At 46.4% G+C, this 23,838-nt stretch overlaps 1 protein-coding gene across 1 annotated transcript in view; it reads right to left on the bottom strand.

Annotated features, from left to right (window-relative positions):
- Positions 1 to 16,666: 16,666 nt before the first annotated feature.
- Positions 16,667 to 23,838, bottom strand: part of LOC118796093 (glypican-5-like) — a 114,419-nt gene continuing 107,247 nt past the window's right edge. Inside the window, exon 9 of the mRNA XM_036554924.1 lies at positions 16,667 to 16,892. Within this exon, the coding sequence (XP_036410817.1) occupies positions 16,693 to 16,892 (200 nt within the window). The 3' untranslated portion in view covers positions 16,667 to 16,692. The remainder of the gene's footprint in view (positions 16,893 to 23,838) is intronic.

Here is a 23,838-nt window from a genome sequence, read left to right as displayed (position 1 = left end):
TCAGAAGCACTGTGGACGTGAGTCACGTCGCTTTTGTGCATTATATGAGTAGCTGAGGAACTCAGGATAAGGTCTGATTTAGACATGACCTACTCCACAACTTACAAAAAGAAAAAAAAAAAGAAAAGAAAAAAAAGGACGGTAAAGAGATAATGCCCTCTGTAACATGATTAACTCTACTATCTTTCCAGACACCAATCCGGCATTCTTGCATGTGGGTGTGAAACACTATCAGGGAGTAGCCAGGAAATGATCCCCAGACCTACAGTACAGGCAGTGTAAGCGCAGACAGCCCTTGTTGGCTGATGGCAGGGTGTCACTGTTATGCATCTGGGTACAGCAGATTTCATTTCAGCCTAGTTACCCACCCGCCAATGAGAAGTCTGCATTCTTGTATCCACAGTGAGCTCTCCCAGTAGTTTAAGCTCAACAGAACGTGCCACTCGCCCCATGCCCTTTGTCCTCTGCTCATTCTGAATAAAAGGTTTCCCGCCACAGACATTTTGGTTATGATTGTGTTTCGGAACCATGCCAGGCAGAGGCATTTTATCCTGCAGAGAGTGAAAAAAAATGTTAAAAGCAATGGAAATTGACTTTCCCTGTTCTCCTCATACAGGGATGTCAGGAGCAACTTTGCCTCTGCTCACTCACAGAGACAAGCAACATCTCTTCTCCCTGACACGTTTATCTGTCTGTGTACAGTTTTCCCCTCACTGTCCCTGTCACTCTCTGTCTCTGCACCATGCTTGTGTTGTGTGGTTATGTTGGTGCAGCAATGGTGTATCTCTGACTTCGCTTACATGGATTGTTGCCTTCACATTCATGACAACTAATTCGTTCAAGTACCAAGGCTATGCTCAGCCGTTGTTGAACAATTCAATGCAAAAAAATGCCCTGTAGGACCATGTTAAAGCTGGGTGAACTTTGCAGGATGTGACATCACATGGTCGCAGAGGATTTGGTTGGATAACTACATGCTGCCTTTGAGTGTCTTCCAGCTGCGTAGAGAGCCCGCCGTGGCCTCGTGTTATAACATCCTGTGAAGTTCATGTCATGTGCAGCCTTTGGTCCTTGTGAGCAAGGTTTGTGTGCATTTTTTTTTTCTTGTTCACGAGCGCATCACGGCCAATACTGCAACTTTGCTCAGTAAACTGTGGCTGGACTGTGGCCTCCTTCCATCCCAGTTCATTTGGTTTATGGTTAACATTAGTGTATCCCCTGTTTGGACAGGAATCTGCTTCTTTCAAGGAGGTTTTTTTTTTTTTGCCAAGTTAAATGAGACAACTTTGATGATGGAGGTAGAGTCAGTGACAGAAATGCATTTAACTGGATTGAGCTGTGGCTCTTCCTTCAGTTTTGAGGAGGCAAATTTTTTTCTTTTTTTGTTTCCTTGTGATATTTCTCAGACACAACTAAGCTGTGAGTTTTACCTCACATTACAAAAAGGGAGAACCCTGAGGGGAGATCAACACTACTGAGAGCATGTGAATTTCATCTTAAAGCCACGCCCTAAACCCAGTAAGCTCACCTAAAGTCACACCTGAACCCAGCCATCTCCCCACACTCCTTTAAAATTACACCCTAAACATGTTTGTGGGTGCTGCAGGAATAGATAGACTGCTTAGCTCATCCATCACCAATCAGACCCACTCACACAAACACTGGGCAGTTGTTGTCCTTGCATAGTGTTAATATGCCAGTCATGGAATCACACGCTGATAAAACTAATAAGTTAATTTGATAAACTAATACTCTGTCTGGTGTAATTTGATACACCTGTCACCAGTTGCTGTGCTTGAGCATGTGGTGTTTTGGCAAATTGACAATAATCTGCCATAAAAGTGTTCCTTAAAGGGTATGATCTGAGGACGGATTTCTCAATGTTTCACTCTTAGCATTTAAAAGCGCACAGAATATCTGCTTGTGTACATTTCTGCATGGCAGGACATGCCATTCTGGGGCAGCTGACAGGGCGCTCTGTTTGCAGTGTAACTAATGCAGATCCTGACAGAGTCCCGCGGCCTCCGAGCGGCTCAGTGTGTCTGCTGTCTGTGCGCTTGCACTGTGCCCTCCCGGGCCAAGATGCCTCGGCTCAGCTATAAGGTGCCAAGTGCCAGCCCTGCCTCCACCCAGCCAGAGTAAGCTGACCCTCTGCCTCGGCTGTCAGAATCAGGGAAGCTCCACTGGAGAGAGTGGATGTCTGTGTGTGTGTGTGTGTGTGTGTGTGTGTGTGTGTCTGTGTGTGTGTGTGCCTGTGCCTATCTGGACTGGTTTGTGTTTTTTTGATTGTATGTGTCTGTGTGTGTGTGTGTGTGTGTGTGTGTGTGTGTATGCGCGCATGTGTGTGTGCATGTGCTTGTTGGCAGTGCCTGTTTAGCCTTGCGTGGGAGAGCCTCATGTTTATATCAGCAACCTGGAAGACGACAGAATAACAAGCTACACAAACTGAAGAAAAGCAAAGAAGAATTAAAATTAGTAACTGAATGTTTGTTTGAGTTGTTTAGATTCCTCATTCCAACAAATCTTTTTTTGACATTCGTCTTAAAACACATTAAAACACAGTTGCAGTTGTTTTTTTTTTTCAATAAAGTAGGAAACTGCTGATGCCAAAATAAATAGTGTCAATACTGAAAGCCGAGCCGTCATACTGAACATGCACTTTCATATTTCTCCGAGGAGGCCATTTGAGTGAGGTGACCGCTCCATCCTCTGAATAAAAGAAGCGAGAATACACATCCTACGCTGCACTTTGTTTCATTCTTGGTTGGTGGTCATCATCCTGAAATGATTGTGTTTTGACCATGGAAACACACATTGTGATTCCCGGTCCGCTGAAGCCACCTTGCTTGGCTCAGCGGCGTCCGTTCCTTCGCGGATGAAAGTGGAGCACTTCCCACGCTATGGCAGGAATGTGAAGGAGGGGGTGGGCTCCTGGTGGCACATTCCTGAGTGACAGAGGCTCACAGGTGTTGACTAGACTCTCGCTCGCAGACGTACTCACCTGTGATAGCCTGCCCCGGGAAACGTCTCGCTGCACGCTCAGACACACAAGCTTATTATTATAACATTATTATTTAATTTTCCCCTTCAGACTGCCTTGTGGATGGTGGCATGCCTACAATGCTTACAGTATTACATCTCACACGCTTTCTGACCCCATTTATACAGCTGGAGTTTGCTTACCGGAGCTTTCAAAGCTAAGAACCGACTTCTCTTACGCACTACTTGGCATATATATGGTAACATATTTTTTTGCACAACAATTGCAGGAATGGATTTATTTTTATACATGTAAAAATATACTGCTTTTATTTAAAAAATTATATCAGATCTTCTAGCTTGTATAAATGTGTATTAATGAACATATTTCCAAACACATTGTCACATTTCCTTTCTGTTAAATGTGTTCTGGTGGAGCTACATAAGTGAAAGTGGCGATAACTGTTACAATTTTGAACAAATTCAGCATGTTCTAACAACATTGAAATCATGCTCCATATATTCTTGCAACAGTCTGTTCAAGGGGCACAACAGTGTCTTTCTGGCAGAGGTATTCAAACCCCGTATCCAGTACACTGTGGTACTGAGGTTCCGCGTGGTGCAAATGCCATGCCTTGAAATCGATTCTAGAGTGCGGTTTTGCAAGAAGAGAGCAGCAGGATTCTGAGCAGGACGACTGCAACCAGAAAATACGTCTCAGTTTCCACCCTCCCGTCCACACCCGCAGAAAGCACCGCATCGATTCTCACCCGGACAGCCTTCGCTGTCATCTTACTTGCGGCATTCCTTTTTTGAGTACAATCATTGAAAAGATCTCAAAGGTAATAAAGCGGTAACTGATCAAGGTTTCAAACCTATACCCATCAGGTCCAGAGGCTAGTGCTCTGTTGAGCTTGTCTTCATGACTCATTGGTGGGGACTCAGATAACATAATGGTGGCATTGTAAAGCAGTTCTGTTTGCAGAAACAACCTTACCTCTTAGCACAGCAGATGCTTTTAGGTGCAAGGGGCATGCTCTGAATGCATGGCAAATTCACATTACATGGTTCTTACTGAATGAAGGAGCAACTGTCCTGCAATGAACTAAATTATCTCCTGGAGGCTGTTTTAGAAACACATTAGTGCAAACTGTCCTTCAGATAAGCAGATAAATAAAGATAATTTGAGGGTTGGCAGCGAATTAACAAAAAAATACCCTCAAAAGAAAGAAAAGGAAAACAGTGCCCTACCCAAAGGATATGTCCTCTTTTCTTTTTGACAGGTTTTTTTTTGTTTGTTTGTTTTAATGTGTTCTGTCAGATTCACTCAAGGGAAGTGTTGCCTTGGCATAACCCTTTGACAGGTGTCAACCGGTGCCAGTTGATTTTAATAAGAAGAATTAACCAGAAATGTGACCATTGGAAACTTCATTGATATTGGCAGCTTGCCGCATATCCATGTGAAAGAACAGCATATGCTCAAACAGGAGCGTGAATGCTGCAAACACAAGTCTGGGCATGTCTGCACAGTGACCCACATGACTAACAAAATAAAACTGGCTCAGTTCTCAAAGACCTGTTGCATGTTTGATCGTCAAAATAAACGCGTTCAGAGAGAAAGGACGGCCATGGCTTTGCCATTGTGCGCAGAAGATGCCCGTGAGAACAAAACAGGAGCAGATAGGCTTCTTACTGTGGACTCAGCGGCACTATATCACAGACCTGCCGCAGACTGTATGTCTGTTCAAACACAGCGGCCGCGTATCCCTGTGTAACACTGGGAGCAGGGCTGGACTGCCCCGCCAGCCAGTGCATTCCTTTCCCAGCATTCACCAGGATGGGCTTTGTGGGAAGCCATTGTTGGGGATAAAAATGCTCTTGGGGTTGAAAAGCATTTTGTCAGCCATTCATTCGCTGCATGTTTCTTGGCACCAAGTCTCTTAGGTAATTACAAATCTGCGCACATCCCCCATCTCTAATTACAGGCACTTTCATTTTATAAATATTTTAATCAATCACTGCATCTGTGAGGTTGCGTTGTGCGCCACTGGTTGAGGGAGAGAGAGAGAAAGAGAGAGCGAGGAGGAAAGAGGAGAAAATGAGAGAGACGACAGAGAAAAAGGCAGGAAGAAAAATAAATGAGAACAAGGAGAGAGACGGGAAAAGAAGGGGGAGGGTCAAAGATATTGAGATGAAATTACTTGTCAAATTGAGAGCTAAGTGGTTTCATCTCGACACCCCCAATCGCAGGAGAGTGGAGCACCTGCCCATCCATCCCAGACCCCATGCCCTCAGACGCTGCACCTCCTCGTCATCTGGGCACTGCAGTCCTCCCACACTGTCGCATACTTCAGCATCCAATTATTCCCTTCACTCGTGTACACGCTGTTATCTCCCGAATGTCACTCTCCTTCCTGACTGTGAAAATGTAATTATGTGCCTTCAGAACAGATAAAAAGCAAATCACTATTATGAGTGTTTTCCCGGCACGTAAAAATAACAAAGTCTTGGGGAAATGGCTGACAGACCGGTTGAATTAATGCTGCCTCCCCATTCGTTTCGAGTGTAGGTTGATGGCTGCACGTCTGTGCTGAGAACGCGGCGGGGTGTCCCCCCGGAGAGATGCTGCGGGAGGCGTCTCTCGCCCTGTGATCAGTCGGAGCCGAGCAGCGGCGGCGCCACCTCCGCCAGGTCCCATTCGCGCCCGCTGAGCCGTCTCACCTGCGCAGCTGGACCGCAGCACCGGAGCGTGTTCCGCGCACGGCTCATGCATCTCGCGGGCTCCCCGTCTTCTGTCGGTAATTATTTTTTCACAGCTTTCTCCCGAACATCTGAGCCCGCGAGTGACGGTCCTCCGTCAGAGAAGTTATTTGTGCGTGCCCCTTTTGGTCTTAATTACACGGCATTGTAGTGCGCATTGTTTCTTGTTTTTTTTTTTAAGGCAAATCGTCTCTCTCCCAAAGAGCTGTTGATTTGTGCCATCGCAGATTCTAGGAGGTGCGAATGACGCATTGACAGTCCCGTACCAGCTCCCCCTCGAAGCACTACAATTCATTTTTTGACACTCAAAAAATCACATTCCATTTCATAATCTCTTACTCGTGTCGCAAATCCGACCAAATTTAAATGAATTTGCTTCCAGAGAGGAGTGGTTTCTAGATAAAATTATGCAGAGAGGGAGTCAGTCACTACATTTTAAGAGTATGGTATAGCCTGATAGGCCCAACACTCATGCCATATAATATGGCACTTAGTGATCACATAATCTTGAATCTTGAGATGGTGCATACTCATCATAAACAAACAAAATTTAAGGAATTGTTTCATGAAGCTGGCAATGTGGACAATATACACTGAAACCTGAGCCATATTGGGCAAAGGCAAGAACAAATTATTGACTGCACACCCTTGTTGACTGTACAACATTGGCTGGCTGCCTAGCTAACTGGACTCAGTGTAAATGATTGACGTTGGTTGAATGGAAGTGAGGGATTGTTTGTCTATTACTGAACTAATCTTTTGATGTGGGTACTCTCTCAGCTGTGAGCATGTATTCAGAGTACTAACTCTGTCTTTAATACCTAACAACTTGAAATTTACAGCATGACTTAGCATTATATTAATTTATATTCTCTAAATGTTTGCATATTTGGTATAAGTAGATGTGAATACTTATTTTTTTCTTGGCAAAGCAGCATTTGAAAGGGCAATTTACAGAATAAAGTATGTTAACAAAATACTATATTGTGACAACATATGTTTGATCTGAAATATCTTAAACCATGAAAAATACTATGCAATACATGTGTGCCATAATATGAAAAGCATGCCCAGTTTGGGTACACGAAAGTGTTGCACATAAAAAAATGCATTATTAATTTGTGGCACATTTGGAAGAAATATATCCCTGATATATTTAGGTTATTATCATAACACATTTGAACATAGATGCATTTTTCATTCGAGGCTCGTCCAGAGGATCGGACCTTCTCTGGGGCAGTCTTGCCTTTGGGCCCTGGGACAGCAGGGAAACTTAACAGCATTTGCTGTTTTAAATTTTGCCCAGATTCTGCTCATGAGTGTCAGCCTCCTACATCATTGATTTCCTATCATCACCACCCCTGCATTGTGACACCCAGGCAGGATGCTCTGAATTCTCAATTGCGCCCGATCAATGAGCTCCTGTTTAGGCAGGGTAGCCCCAAGCACTCCGAGAGAAAGAGAGGAAGAGGGAGAGGGCGGGAGGAAGAGGCACTGAGGGAGGGAAGGGGAGGATGAGAGAGGCAGGGAGAGAGAGAGAGGGGGTGGAAGAAAAAGAGGGAGGATGGAGAGAGAGGGGGAGAGGGAAGGGGAGGGTGAAAGAGAGAGAGAGAAGCAGAGAAAGGAAGGGAAAGGGGGATGGGGCGGTGAGTGGGAGGGTAACAGAGCTATGCATTGGGGGATGGGGGTGGGCACCTCCCTGGGACAGCCCCTCCCTGCGTCTCTCTCCTCACCCCATCACCAAAACACGCACCCGTACTCGCTGCCTTCCGCAGTCCGCTGCTTCAGAGTGGCACAACCCCCCCCCCCTCCACTTTCTCACCAGACTGCATCCGTCCTCCCCTCCCTCCCACAAAACCCACCGCTGTTCCAATCTGCCCCCGTTCCGCCAGCGCCGCGTCACCCGGGAGACGAGCGCGCGACTGGAGCCGGGCTCCGAATCCAATCCGGTCCGGCGCATGACACCATGTGATGCATTTGCCATCTCTCAGCGTGGCTCAGCGGTGCATGAAATTCCGCGGAGCAGGTGAGAGCCGAGTGCCACTCAAGATTTAATGTAAGCTTTCAGATTAAGATTTCATATATTTATCAGAACAATCAATCCGTGGATTCAGCCATAGGGGAGGGTGGAGGAGAGAGAAAAAGCACAAAGGCGAGACAAAGTGTGATAACAGAAGCGGAGTGTCAGCGGGGGTGGCGGGAAGATAGCCATGCTCACCCTCAGCGGCACCCATCGAACATGCCACTCAACAAAGCCCAGATTCTCAGAAAACGGGCTTCTGTATTCTGAGAGGATCGGCTCACCAGTTACTGAGTCAAGCTGAATAGGACGCCTTGCTAAAACAAGGCCCGGGTTGAAAAACACTGCAAAACATTTCAAAATCCCTTGGCATATACTGCAAAGAGCAGGGGGTCCCTAGCGTCCTGGCCGAGTGTCCAATCTGGCTCTTGACAGCTGGCCGTATAGCCGTCCTCTGGTTTCATTGGCTAAATAAATCCCCCCATCTCCACGTCAGCTGATGAGTGTTCTGGCGCATAATAGCCGACGTGCCTCACTCGCCCGTGAGTCTCCTGCCCTTTGCTGCAACCGGCTTTCAATTACCCATAATCCTTGGGATGAATGGGATGTGCTATAAAAATGGAATTCGTTGTTCTTAATATAAAACATGAGTATCAAGATGATCATTATCATTATCATCATCATCATCATGTGACAAGGCTATCCTTCCCCTTAATACTTGAGGGTGACATATCCGCTGCATTACTAAGCAGGATACAAAGAAGTGAACTGTTGAAATCAGCTGAAAGTGACTTTTAACCACACAACACACAACAGCTCTCCCTGTGTTGTAACCTCAAACAGCTGTTGCCTTTCTTGCAGCTCTTATGTCAATGTGGGAGAGAACTAGACAGATTTGGAACGGGTGGCTTTGTCCCTGGTGAAGATTTCGAGAGGCGGCAGCAGGCGACGTGAACTCTGAATAAATCAGCTGGTGTGCAGAGCAGAGGAGGAAGTATGGCAGTTTCGCCCGCTCTATTCTGAGAGCGCGAGCATCGCTGCCACATAAATAAATTGGCAGAAGGAAGCTCTGCTGACATAGCAAACGCCATTGTTATGCTGCTAAGACTGTCCGAGCGCAGCCGTCCGGCGAGGTGGCCGCTGTTGTCAGCAGGGGAGGGGCAGCGGGTTCGAGTCCGAACCGTCCGACTCCTCCACCTGTCATGGGCTTGGCTTGCTGGAAAGATGATTCCCAGACACGGCCCCTCGGATACGGGGGCCTTCATGCCCCTCTGTTTTCATTTAATAACCTGAAGAATAACTTCGAATTCCATCGAGATTTTGAATTATTACAAACCATAGCAGTTTCTCTTTATTATTGTTGCTGTATTTATTTTTCTGTAGAGGGGGACTTTTTAATGACCTGCTAAGGGGTGCTGCAATATATTGGACTTTGTGACGCGGGGTAGATACTGAATGAGAATGGTGCGTGTGTGTGCTGGCGAGGCTCATGAGCTTGAAATAGTGGAGCCTAAAAACGTACTTTGAAACGATTTGTGTTGTACTTGTTTTTTGTTGTATGGTGTGAGTAACAAGACTGCCAGTGTGTGTGCCCAATGTGGTGGCACTCCCTTTGTGCCCATGAAACTATGCAAAATGTGTAAATATATAAATATGTAAACCTTCACACCCCATTTTTGATTGTGGCCAATCTCCTGTCTCTTTCTTGTAATGAGAAGTATTTAATGTAACCTAATACTTTTGGTTTAGTTAAAATGCTTGTACACAATATGTGTATTTTGTGTACCCAGGCACAGTGTGCTTCCTATCCATCCATACTTTCAAGTTCTTTAATGAAGTTATTGAATTGATTCATTGGAAGATGTTTCAGCAGCACCTTTGAATTCCTTTGGAGCTGTGGCCTCATTTCTGACACTAGACGCTGTGTGGCCTACAGACAGAGACATTACACAGAGAGGCTTCTAACTATCTTAAGACAAGCAGATGCCAGTTGGTCTATCAGGTGATTGCACACTGGCACAGTGTCCTTTTTACACACACATGCGTTTTGTTCTGCCAAGTCACTGTCATGTGAAAGGAGAAATAACAAAGAGGAGCTCAAAAATATTCATCTGAATGTTTAAATTCAGGCCTGACCTAAATGTCCTAAATGTTGTCCCCCACCCCTACCCCCACCTTGCTCTTCTCAATATTTGGGTGGGGGGAGTAACTAGACACCCCTGCTCCACTCATGGTAGCAGACAGACTCATGTCTGCTCTCTACAGTCACGGGGGCAGCTGGGGGGGGGGTGCTTTTTTGGTCCTGGGGAGGCCTGACCTTCTCTGTTTGCATCCAGGAAGCTGCTGGCTAAACATATCGGCCTGTTTGTTCGTGGAGAGGCAGCTGGCATGTGCGTGCCGGCGGGCGAGCGAGCGAGCAGGCGGGCGCAGGATATTGGAGTGCGGTGGCACGGTGCTCTCCCAGAGAGGACTCTCTGCTATTTATGGAAAATAATTACTGAGCCAGGACTGCAGAAAAAAAGAGGATTTAGCCCAGCATAGCTCCTGCCGCCCGACAGGACGCCAGCTTCAGACTGCCCAGGGTAGTGTGTTCCTGTCAGAGCTCGGCGCACCGGCTGCCCCAGAGCGTAACAGCCAAGACCCTCCTGTCAGCCCTTCTTCCACCCCGTCTGTGCCGAGCACACACAGAGAAAGTAGAGCCTCATCTCTGGACAGCTCCAAGTTATACAATCCCTCAACTACTTATTTTCAAGGCATTTGGTGAAAAAGACAAATAAAGTCTGAGGACACACACGCACACACACACATACACACACACACACACACACATACTAAGCTCCCATGACTCAGTGGTCACAGTGAGTCACTGCCGAATGAGATGTATCCATCGAGCTTGGCCACATCCTGCCATATATCAGGATCACACTTGATTGGTCTTGATTGCGCCTGTGAAAGCACTTCGTCTGGGTGTGCCACTCCATCTGGGGACTTCGGGTGTGTGAATAAGATCTGCGCGGCCGAATGTTCCTGTTGTGGATCGGAAAGAACAGAGTTGGTTCTGCTGCAGAGCTGAGAGTATCGGCCCCAGAATTGAGCTGAGAGCATGGGTCCCAGTACAGAGCTGAAAGTACTGGCCTCAGTATGGAGGTAAGAATATGAGAATATGAGTCCCGGTCCAGACCTGATATTATGGTCCCCAGTACGGAGCTGAGAGTGTGGGTCCCAGTACAGAGCTAAGAATATGGGCCTCAGTACAGAGCTGAGGGTGTGGGTCCTGGTACAGAGCTCAGAGTACAGGCCCCAGTACAGAACTGAGAGCAGCCCCACAGAGTGGGGGGGGGGGGGGGGGGGGGGGGGGTGTTCTGCCCCTGCTGCACATGAGCAGGGACTCGGTGTCATAACAGCTGTCTGCTCTGAATGCTATTTTAAAACGCTCCCCGCATCAGCATTTTGGGGACGGCACCAGCGGCCCCTCAATTAGCTCTTGTTCCTGTCTGAGCTGAGCTGGCACGGGGGTGTACAGTCTGGGCTGTCAGCACTCCGGGGTGGGGTTCAGATACAGCGCTCAAAGCAGGGGGAGAAAGCACACAGCAGATGAAAGTGAAGAGAAATCATCAAAAGTTACATCACATGACACACATGTTGTATCAGGTGGAGGGATCCATAGAGGGCATGTCTGGGGGCAAGGGTGGGAGGGGGTTGCTCAGAGTTTGGAAGTGCTCCTTTAAAAAATCAGATTAGGCAGCTGTGTGGAAAATCAAAATGGTTTATAATTAGCAGACTCAAATCCCAAGCTTAATTACTGGCAAAGGTACTTCAAGTTCCATGGGATAAAAGCATCTGCCAAGCCAAAAAAAAGAAATGTTAACACACGTCGTATGATTAATGCTTCTACTACTTATTATTATTATTATTATTATTATTAATGATAATAATAATAATAATATGAATCATCATTAGTGGAGCTTTGTGTTAAGAGCCAGTGTCCATCTGTTTTAGAGAAGGCAACAGATATGTGCTATGCTTTGATGGAGGAGTCATCATCTCAGCCAATTAGAGGCCTAGTTCTGGGCAGGTTTGGTATCATGGTTGGTGAAGACAAATAAACACAGAGAGACAGATGTGAAAAATGATTGTCCATTGCGGAAATGCGTACTGTAAGATTTCTGTGGGTCGTGAATTGATCAGCATTGTTGTAGCATCTGTTGCTAACCAACCTGCAGACCCATTTATCAGCCGGAGGTTTGCAAGTTCGAGTAAAATAGAAAGAGACACACACCCAGTACAGTACATGGCCAAGCAGACCCTTATACGTTTATTGAAATGTCAATTAAAGTCTAGAAATAAATGCTTCATCCATTTCGCTCAGGCCCAGTGACATTCCAAACTTTCCTTATTCCAAACGGCACGCTAAGGGTAACGCTTTTTAACAAACTGCACTGTTGTTTTTGCGACAGACACAGTGGCCCTCCCATTCACGTCCAAGGCCTCTGTGACACCAGCGACAACCTCCAAACCGCGGGGAACCTTGCAAAGCTGGAACCTCCCTGAAACATCTCCGCAATGTTTTAACAGCGTCGTAGGAACACCGCGCAAGATGGGCGCTGTTCTTCTCAGATTTACGCATGAACCAGGAGTCCTAGTGTGGGTGATTCATGCTCACAGCGTGCACCATTTGTAGTTTCACGACTGTATATAATGCAGTCATAAATATACCCCTGCCAGACTGCCAACCGCTCCTCTGACTTTTATCTGCCCCTCCCCACCCCTCTATGTATCATTTATGTGGTGATTAGGGAACTGGGCTCGTGGCCCAAAAGTTGCATGTTTGTTTCCCAGAAGAGGCACCGCAAGTGTATCCTCCTGCAAGGTGTTTAACACGAATTGCTTCATTAAAATACTCAGCTGTATAAATGGCCGTTATGTCAGATGTAAACTACGGTGGTGACCCTGGACAAGGGCGTCTGCTAGGCAAATAAATAAGGCGATGTGCACAGCCGCAGATCTGAAGGTGGTGGATGTTCACTTTGGCAGCGAGATAAGACTTCTCTTGTGTTCTGCGGTCGCTGCGCAAATAAAACGAGTCTCAACACTTGCAGAAATCCGGGCGAGGCCGGTCTCACGCAGCTCCTAACAGCACGTAAAAAGACCTTTATGCGTGTTGAACACACTCTTCTCACACACGGAGATCACAGATGGCTGCTCGGGGCCTGTCAATCACTCCGTCACATGATGAAGATGTTGTCTCGGAAGCCGAGAGCTGGGGTTCATGAACTGAGCACAGACCTACTTTATCACGAGTGAAAGAACTGCTGCTTTCCTAATAAAGACAGTCAAGTTGCGGTGATTCCTACAGATATGTGGAGACCAAAATATGCAGAAAATTTAAAAGATCTTGACTGCACACTGCACAAAAATAGACTTATGAAAATGTAATAAAACGATGAAATAAACTGGTAAAACATTCCCCATTTTAACCATGTTTCCACCAACTCTGTTAACCGTAAGACCTGCAATTAATAACTTTAATTTAGTAGCATTTTGTGCAGTGTGTGGAGACAAACTTCCAAGAAACAGAGCATGCCTTTAAAAAGCCTTACTGGGCCATTTCTACCCACACTTGACACCTTGCATTAAAAAAAGAAGGCAAACAGAAACAAATGAAGGGTGACTTAAATATATACATTTATACACATGCTATAATGAGTGTTTGTTGTGCATTTGATGCGAGTTAAGGATGCAGATGAAGACAAACAAGAGAACAGACAGATGATGTCACATGATCTACTGAGCGTGCTCAGTCCAAGTCAAACTTTTGCTTTGACAAAAAAGACAAATTGCTTCAGAACTCTGACCAAAATATAAAACACAGAAGATCTACGCATTCATGTAGCACTGCACCTCACCCTGGTTGGAACCCTATCAGTACATACATCTATACGGATACAAAATTTTACATTCACTCGACATTTAATTACGAGTACTGTACAAGCTTCTAACGCTAACGGTAAACATTCAGTTCTGAAAAAAAAACATGGCATGAAAAGAAAAGCATAGTTCACACATAGACTCTCAAGCACGCACACACTCGCTAATATGAAAATAGTTATTTTATACACAAGTAACGTGATACCAAATCACCAGACTGTAAAAGCATTCCAGCTGGCGATCGTAAATATTGAACCGAGAGATTCTTTTTCTGACAAAACCTGTCATCGGTAGTGAAAATAAACAGCGGAAGGAGTCAAGCAGTTTGCTCTAAGTTGAAAAGTTCAGTGTCATTTGCTTAAGTTGACACTGATCCTGACTGATGGCAAGAAACACACCCATAACACTGCTGTGATACTGCAGCAGCAAGTGGTAACATTACTGTAACATTGTGAGAACATTATGCATTATCTGGGATACCATTGTTATATAACGAAGCCATAAAACAAAAAATTACAGATATAATGCAACTGCAGGCAACAACAACCTTGAACTCACACGTTGATAAAAGTGCAATATGTTCATCATATTATATATATTCTCCTCTTAAAAGATCGGAAGACTGCCATAATGCTATTGTGGCCATGTTAACGTAAGTGTTTGACAGTCCAGCACGGGTCTGGTCTCGAGAGTCGGAGAAAGGGACAGGGACAGAGAGCGAGAGAGCGGGGGAAAAGAGAGAGGAAAGACAACAGCAAAATCTATGCATACGTTTATCTGTGCGGGTCACACAATAACCTCAAAAATAAACAAACAGAAAAATTTGCATAAGAAAAATTTACAGACAGGGCTTGACCTTGGATCTCTTGTTTAAAAAAAAAAATACATCTAAACGCACAATAAAATATGAAATGCTAAGTGACAACAATTGCCTTTTTTGTTTTTGCAAAATGTGACATTTTTTGGCATATATTAAGAATATATTTCTTTGATGCAGGTTGTTGTGTTGTAGGATGCACCGCTTTTCCAAAAGGGGAGCGCGCTGTCTGTGGAGAGCTGATCTTGAGACAATGTTATGCAGACACCGGAAGTGTTGGAGTTGTAGTCAGGTGTAGAATCCATAAACATACTCATGTCACGATTACTGCATATAAATGAGCCCCCTGATTTTAAGAGTCATCCCTGCCAGCTACGTAACACTTACAGAGTCAGCCTGACCAGAGGGGGGGGGGGGGGGGGGGGGGGGAATGTCTTACCCTGGTTTTCAACCACGGAGGCATCCATCATCTATGCTGCAGTACTGCGTGCCTAACAGGCCCCCCCCTTTGGAGAAAACCTCAGTGAGGAGCCACAGAACCACCTTCCCACCCATTGTTATCTTTGCACGCTGTGGTGGGTCGAGACTGGTTTCGCTCTACCAAAGACACACGCGGATGTGAGCCCAAAGCTGACGCACTACAGGGCTCCGGTTGCGAGCTTTCACAGCGTAACTGACAGTTCTGAGGGAGTGCATGCCAGGCTAAGCACTGAACACATGGACAGCAAAGGCAAATGGATTCGGCTGTTCCTTCCCCACCCTGCCCCCCCACCCCCCATCAGAATGTGCTTGGCTCCCACTGTGGACACCTGCTTTAGGGGGAGTGAATGGGAGGGGGGTGCAGGCAGTGAGAGAGAGAGAGAGAGAGAGAGAGAGAGAGAGTTTGTCTTTTCCTCCTTTACTCAGAGGTGCAACTGAGACCAACCCAAGAGGGAGATGAGATACAGACTGTGAGTACAGTAAACTGGAGAGGCCTGTGTGTGTGTGTGTGTGTGTGTGTGTGTGTGTGTGTGCAGGTGAGAGGAGGCAGTCCTCTGTCCGTGCAACGCTCTGACTGAGAGGAGAGAATGGGTAAACTCAGTAGGCTGCTGTTCCGTGAGCGAACATCCACCATTCTGCACTCCGTTGCACTGTAATTCTGTCTAAATCAGTTTATCACATTGCATTTATTACACCTACACTGTTCATTCGCACCCTCATGCCTCAAGCATCTCCCTGTGTCTGCAGTGTGAAATAAGCACAAAAAGGTTTGAGCGTCGAGTAGAAAGCGCTAGATCGTGTTAGAATTAGACAGCCTTCATTTTTCCGGGTTTGTGTGACCGTTTTAAAAATATATTAGGGATTCCAACAAATACATTTCAAAACCAGTATAAAATTTCCTGGATTAAAACGGAACCAATCCACTGCCATGCAGGCAGCCAGTGCAAAGGAGAAAGCTTTGGGCCAGTGCAGTGCGGTGTGGAGGTGGTGGAGCTGGGTGCAAGTCACACACCTGTGTAAGCTGTAGGTGTTTAGGTGAGTGCGTGCATGCACATGTGATTGTGCAAGTTGGTTTGTGAGTGTGTGTGTGTGTGTGTGTGTGTGTGTGTGTGTACGTCAGTGTCCATAGGTGCCTCTAGGTGTGTGTCTGTGTGTGAGTATGAATGTGTCTGTGTGTGCGTGCATGTGTACATGTGTGTGTGTATGTGTTTGTGTGTGTGTGTGTGTGTGCGTGCATGTGTGTGTGTGTGTGTGTGTGTGTGTGTGCGCGTGCATGCATGCATGTGTATGTGTGTATACGTGTAGCTGGTCTGCATGTGTACGTGTGTGTAGGTCTGCGGGGGCGGGGGCACAGTCCTGCCTGGAAGCCCGTTACAATGAGGAATTACAGTACAGCAGCTGAAGAGCAAATAGGACAAGGCCTTAAATGAGCCTGAGAGAGGCACCAGGTTCCCAAGCCAACGCAGAGCAGCCCATAGAGAAGCAGCGGGTTAAGAGCCAACCGGCCTAGAGCTCACGCACACTGCGGCATGACCCACAGTCTGTCCTGTAAGCGACCGCACCCCCCCCACCCACCCCCTCCCTCTTCATCGTCCTCCTCTTCCTCCTCCTCCTCTTCAGTCCCATGCTCTGGAGGCGTGGTCCACACATCGTGCGGGGGGGGGGGGGGGGGAAGGCCCGGGTGGGGGGGTTTCGTGGGGGGAGGAGCTCAGAGCAGGGTCCACTGGAACGCCAGGGCAGACAGGAGCAGGGCCAGGGTGGGCAGCGCTACGCTGGCGGTGGGGGCGCGTCCCGAGGCCTTGGGGACCAGCCTGCGTGGGGTGATGGTGGAGGTCCAGTGGGGCGCAATATCTCCCTTCCCCTTTTCCTGAGGAACCCACTCAACGGAGACAGTCTGTTCTTCATGGGCTGAAAAAGACAGAGACAGAGATTTTTGCCCATTCATGCCATTTTATACATGTATTGGTCTTACGTAATATATTCATGTCCTAAATTGCTTTCTGCAACTCATGCTAATAAAGTTAGTTTGAAGTCTTGAATCCTTGAAAGAGAGGGAGAGAGAGTAAGAGAGAGGGGAGAGGCAGAGAGGGCGAAAGACAGCACACATTGGAGAGAGGGAGAAAGATGGAGAAGGAGAATGTGAAGAAGAGAGAGGAAGAATAAATCCGCTCCTATATTTTTAGAAGACTTTTTTTACCTTATTTCAGGAAGAAATAGGGACATGAGTCATTCCTGGAGCCTCCCACCCACTATCTCTATAACGTGGGGCCATTTAACAGACAACCTTCAGAACATCATTACAACCAATCAGGGATAAATCAGAGTAATGGAGGCGGGGCGGGTCGAGCACCGGCCTCCACTTTGTCACAGGCCTGGCCCTCCCCCCCACCCCCAAAAGTTTTGGCGGTCTGCTGACTTCAGCGCACTCCCAGTCAACACTCCCTGAATTAAGAGCTCGCTCAGGTACCCGCCAAACCCCCCCCCGCCCACCCCACTGGCGGCCACGTCCTGCCCTGTCAGCTCGCCGGACGCTTTAAATCAGCCTGATCGACCCGCATTAGCCCTCTCCCTAGGCCGTAATTGAAACCCTCCGTTCATCTTCCCAAACAGTGGATTAGAGGAGATTAGATTGGGCCCCAGCGACTCTCCTCTCCAGCTGCCAAGACTCTTGCCTGCTGTTCCTAGATCAGCTCAGAGGACAGGTTAGAATGCGCTCCGCATGATGTCCAGCCACCATGCACTGTTCTGGGGACAGGTCACGGGTGAACGTGTGTGGGGTGTCTCCTTCCTGTCCAATATGGCCACCAGGGAAATGATGCATTGTGGGTACACGAGTTTAAAACACGTGCGCCCCACTTTACATCGTGGGGTCCTCTGCTAGTCGGATATATCAATATTGAAAGAGCAGGTACAGTAAATTTAAGTTCTGTATTAAGAGGTAGAATGAGCACAATAATGAACATAATGGCATAGAGGGAATTCTGCCAGGAACAGTCAAATTCATTATGGAGGTCACATTGTGAGCCTTATCAACCGAACAGCCGGGTGCATTCCCTGCTCAATTCTGCAGCACATGTCAATTGAAACTTGTTATTACCATCCACTCAAACTAATCCCTATGAAAATGTGTCAAATGTGCGCAGACAAAAGTGCCCCCAGGTGTTTTTTTCATCGGACAGAAATGATTCTGAATGTGCAATTTCACCGCTGGAGGGTTTGTGATTTTCTTGAAATTGTAATCCTGATGCTGATTACAGCATTAACTGTTGAAATTATGCTGGGTCTACCTAGAGGGCCCTGAGGACTTGATGTAAGTGCTCCATGTAATGTCAGTGTTATGAAACCCGACAACAGGGTTCAGGGTTGCAGGGGAAAAGTAGGCAAACCCCGAGGGACTGAGATTCGATTCCGTCGCACAATAGGGATTGTGGCTTCTGAGAACAATAGACAAAAGACCTCATTGATCTTTAATCGTGATGAGGTAGTTGTTTATGTGATAAAAATGAATCTGATTAAAACTGGACCAAAGGGAACGAAAGTGCCCGGAGTCTGTTAGCACGTTTTTCGCTATTTTACACTAGTTTTTAGTGTGGTGTCTCTAAAGATGTTCCTGTTTTTTTAATTTTCGTTTTTCCCATAGGAGTATGTTTGAAGTGGAGAAGTCTGAAGTGCTGAATGCACAAGAGACCGAGATGCAGCCCCATAAGGCACCTAACTTTACACTGCCAGCGCAGCCCCTGCTGTGCTTCTCAGCTTGACGCACATTCATACCCTTCCACCCCAGGGCCATTACCCACAAACCACCTCTTCCATCAAACATCAAGCAGATATCCAGCAGATGCTGGTCCTAAAGCAAGCTGTGCAACCTGTACAGCAGGATGGACGGTTTCACTTACAGCGCCGTCGACGTGATTATCAATCAGAGGGATAAAAATGGCCACCCACTGCTTCGTAGCGTCCGCTCCGCACCGGAGATTAATATGTGCAGTGAGCGCGCGACTGGGTCTGAGAGTGCGAAACTCAATCCCTAAAGGGCCGCCGCGGACGCAGCTCTTTACCTCAGCCAATTACCCTTGCTTAATGGGTACAATTAGCTAAATTTGCTGTTTACGCTAACACCGATGCATCTCCAAAAAAAAAAAAATGACAGCACATGTGCCATATACACCTGCACCCATTAAAAGTGAATGGGTAAGTGTTTAGGGTAATTGAAAAATTAAGCAGAGTGGTTTGGAGGGAAAAAAAAAAAACAGCATATGCACACAGCCTTCTGGGAATTGAGTCTGGCACCCTTGGGCTAGTCTATTAAACACGGTCCACATAGGTGCAGGCCTGAGTCCAGGGGATAGAGCCAATCAGTGAGGAGTCCTGTGTCACATGGAGGCACCACTGATGCAGAAAGCCCCTGTCCTCTCAGGACAGCCCACAGCAGCAGTGCTTCTCAGCGACTTCACATCTGTGCCCACACTTAGTATCACTTCAGCAAATGCACAAGGCCGCAAAAGATCACTTATGTTCTAACAATGTAAGTCAGTATATGGCTAAATCTTTGCATACAGTTTATATATACACACAATGGAGTATATTTAGAGATTATTCCTTACATTTTAGATTGTGCATTGAAACAGACGTGACCCTTTTGGTAGGGGTTTGAAATCCACTGCTACCTTTTTAGCTATTTTTTGTGCAATTGGTATTTTCAGCACAGCTTCAGTGCTGTCCAATGTTCTGCCAACTTAATTGTGTCAATGGCTGTTTGATGAGTGGCTTTTTAGCATTAAAAATTCCATTACTGGGACAGGGTTTCTCAGGTACATTACAGAAGCATTCACTTCAGTTCACTTCAGTGTTCGGGACTGTTTGAATTTCATCTGGCAGCAGTGTTGGCTTATGTCTAAAATGAAAAATGACAAGAAATGTGGAATTTATTAAATCAAAAAATAAACGACTAAAATATTAATAATATTAATAATAATTAAACATGATTAATTACAGTTTGTCCAAAAGACATGAAGTGCAATGTCGAACTGAGCAACTTTTTTCTGCCTCTAGTTGTCCTGCATTGATTTTAATAATTTTCAGCAGGCTTCACCTCAACAACAGGGACATCAATAACATGACATTTTCCTCACACTACTGATACAGCCCTCCTTTAATCTCCAACATCAGGACTTCCCCTTTTCATCAAAGTTTTCAACTCTGTGTGTGTGTGTGTGTGTGTGTGTGTGTGTGTGTGTGTGTGTATGTATGTACGAGTGTGTATGCAAGTGTGTGTAAGCATGTACACGTGGGTGTGTGTAGATGTGTGTATGTGTATAAACGCGTGCATGCGTATGTGTTTCTCTCTGCAGATCTGGCAGAGGAACAGCCTGCAGGCCATTGAAGTGATGGTGCTTCTTTCTGTGAAACACGCTTTTATTTCAGTGGCAATGGCCTGTGAATGACAGCTCACTTTTCAGATAGTGAGTTAAACCCAACACCTTTCTTTCTAACGGTGGACGCTTGTCAGCTGGTAAACCCACACAAAATAAAAGGGCCATTTTCCATCTGGGGTGGGAGGCTTGCAGCAGCAGGGCCAGTCTGCTGTGTCACCTCTGCGTTTTAGCACACAGCAGGGATGCGACTCTTCTCAAGCTTATGGAGACACACAGTCAGGTGCACCCGTCTGGGCTATGCCTTTAGCGGAGCTGTCTGAAAGAGGCCTCCAAAAATATGTTGCTTTTCTGTGGACCAGAATGGGATAGGTATAACACCAGGGAGATTGCGATGTGGTTTTGGGGAGAGAGGAGCGCTCTTGACCATCTTTCTTGACTTCTGCTCTCTCGCGGGAAACCTCCTCGCCGTTAATTGTGAGGCGTGTGCCGATACTCTCCGCTGTCACCCCCTCCCACATCGAGGTCTCCGGGGTGCTGTGGGGGGTGGGGAATAAATCAGTGCAAACCACATCCGGCCAACACGTTTCTAGCACAGCCCTGGGGAGCACTCTAAAATCCATGAATCAAAAGCTTGAACCGTATTGACTGAGAAAGTGTAATACACGGCCAAATTCTCCCCCAACACAGAAACATAAGCAGTCAAGACAATTCTAGTGACAAATCCCATCAACTACTGCAAAGAACGAACCAGCAAAACAGCATTTTAGCCTAAGCTAAACAACCTTCCCGTGGCATTCTGCACGTCAAGCTCATTCACATCCCCGCCGCTGGGACAAGCTCTGACTCCCGAGGCCCATCCAGACCCAGACGCGGCCGCTGTTCGGAGTCAAGTTTAATGTGTTTCTGCCGCTACAGTGTAGGCCATTCAGGGCGTCTCTATTTGTGAGAACGTTCCAATTTGGCTGCCGTTTCTGATTTATCTAAAAAAGCAATCATTTACTACATACAGAGACAGGGAGGGAGAAAAATGGTTCTGGGAAGCAATCGGTGCAGCAGGGGTAATTGAATTTCAGATTGGAGCTGGTAATTGCACTGCCTGCTGTTTATTCTGCATGCTGCACACACGCCGGTGACTGGAGGTCAAAGACCCTCAGTGAGTCTCTGCTTCTCCCTAAGGACAGATTTTTTTTTTACTTTTTAGTCCCCCATTTTTACCTTTGGAGGTTTGCTCCATTTGTCACGCTGAATGCCTTGTGCTGTGCATTCAGAAGTGATTCACAATACTGAAGACCCCCCAGACTGGCTGACCAAGGGAGAGAGGATGAGACCAAAGCCCCATGCACACTGATGTATTAGGGTCAGCAAACCTTACACTGGTGTGCCTTAGATGGCTCTAGTTTTCATTTGGTCTGAACGCTTAAATTCATAATCATAAACAATTTTGCCACTTCAACCCTATATTTCTTCAGTATGTATCTATCTGTATAAATGGACAACATGGGATGCAATGTAATCTTGCTGGTAAGTGCTATTCAGCCAAGCAAATGAAAGTTCTCCAGAGTGATTCATTCCCTTCAGAAAGGACGGCAGTACTGATTGAATAGAGGGGTCAGTTTATCGATATGCGGTGCTGGATTAATCTGGGATGGCTGAGGATTTGTTCTTTTTTTTTGGATTGAATGGCTTTCCCACTTAAAACGGCCTGCCAGATTCGATCAATTCAAGAGGCATGTGCAAAAGGTCACCTCTTTTTCTAATTTGGAGATCAACACGTTCTACAGGATTGCGGGATCCCAACAACTGGGATGCACTCCTCTTTCGGGGAGCACAGAACAGAGCTTGGCGGCTCTAATGCGGCAGAATTTTCCTTCAGTTTTCTCCTTCAGTCAAACATCAGAGAGAACTTGCTTTCTGCCAGGTCACATGCGTTTGGAAGTAAGCAGCGCTGAGAGTCCACAAGTGGCCTCATATTTAAGAAGCAATGAAGTGGAAGTGAAATGCGCTCCAGCGGCTAAGAAGCAGGGGCCCGGGGTTTGCAGTGCTCCGGCTGGTTTAGCTTCACTTATTATGGTTAGCCTAAATATGAATAAAAACATGCAGCACAGTAAAAGAAAAAAAATGGGATTGGAATATGTGCCTCCTATCGTTACTCGGTAATTCAGCTCTATAAAGGCCCAGGCATCTCTTCATTTCTCAGCGGGAACGGCCCCAAGCCCACTGGCGTGCGTCAGAAAGAGGAAGCCACAAAAAAATCGGGATCATCGGGTTCCCTGGGACGGCGTCCTCCTTTTTCTCTTAACGCACTTCCAACGCCCCCCAGCCATCCCCTCTATCTGGCAGCGTGGGGCATTATCTACTGCGGGGTCTTGTTGACGAATGAGAGGAGTGTGTATGCGTGTGGGTGTTTGTGTGTGCAACCGCGTGTGGAAGAGTATATGTGTGTAACAGAGGAAAAGTGCTGTTTCAGTGAGGATTTGTGTATGAGAAAAAACGTGTGGGTGTGATAGATAAAGAGATGGAGCAACTGCACAAAGATGTATTGTGTGTGTGTGTTTGTGTGTGTGTGTGTGCCTGCACCAGTTTCAGAACCATAGTTCACCTGTGACATTTAGTCTGTAATAACCATTTATATTTTGCACATTGTGTGTCTATGCCAAGATCACACAAAAAAAAATCAATGCCAGGGCGGGTCAGTGGGCTGGTCCATGAGGCTGCTAATAGATTTCTATCTCCAAACAGCGTGACAAAATTCAAACCAGCAGAAGTGGTTTGAAGACACCGATGACTATCATGACCTAAGACTTTATTTTTCAAACCCAGTGAAAGCTTTGTATGTGTGTGTGGTTCTGAAGTGCGCTCTCTCTCTCTCTCTCTCTCTCTCAAGAGGCCTGTACTTGTTTGTCACCAAGAGACTCCCAGCCTCAAGGCCAGAAGTATCAAACACGCCACACATCACGAATCTGCCGCTTCCCAGGAGAGAGCAGTTAGAGCTGCAATCCCCCCCCCCCCCCCCCCCAGTCCCCCCACCTCCTCCTGAAGAGGTGGTCTCAGCTCCTTTGACAAAAGACTTTTGGTACAGTTAATTTCATCCCTGTATGTTTAAGAGAAGGTCCTTTCTACCACTCATCCATGAGCTGTATTATAAAGCACATAAAAAGCAGAAGATACAGCTAGCAGTAGCCACTGTTTGTATACTCCTCAAAATATTGTGAGTAGCAGTAGCAGAAAAATGCCTTTTCTGTTTCAAAATTTCACTAAAAAAACTTCACCAATTACATAACATTGCTGGGAATGCTAATAACACATTTGCTAGGCTGGAACTGTTGTCTCCACATAAGCTGCTGTGAAAGTCCGCTGTCCTGTTGAACATGCAGGGAACACTCACAGTTTGCTGTCATGTCTTGCTTCAGTTGTTTAGTTTTTCATAAACAAGTACCACAACATGGCCGAGCTTAATGCCCGTAAACCAGCAGCTGCTG

This window comes from Megalops cyprinoides, chromosome 20, assembly GCF_013368585.1.
Source record: "Megalops cyprinoides isolate fMegCyp1 chromosome 20, fMegCyp1.pri, whole genome shotgun sequence".
Taxonomy (NCBI): domain Eukaryota; kingdom Metazoa; phylum Chordata; class Actinopteri; order Elopiformes; family Megalopidae; genus Megalops; species Megalops cyprinoides.
The sequence above is the reverse complement of the archived record's forward strand: the minus strand, read 5'-3'. Positions and strand labels throughout refer to the sequence as shown.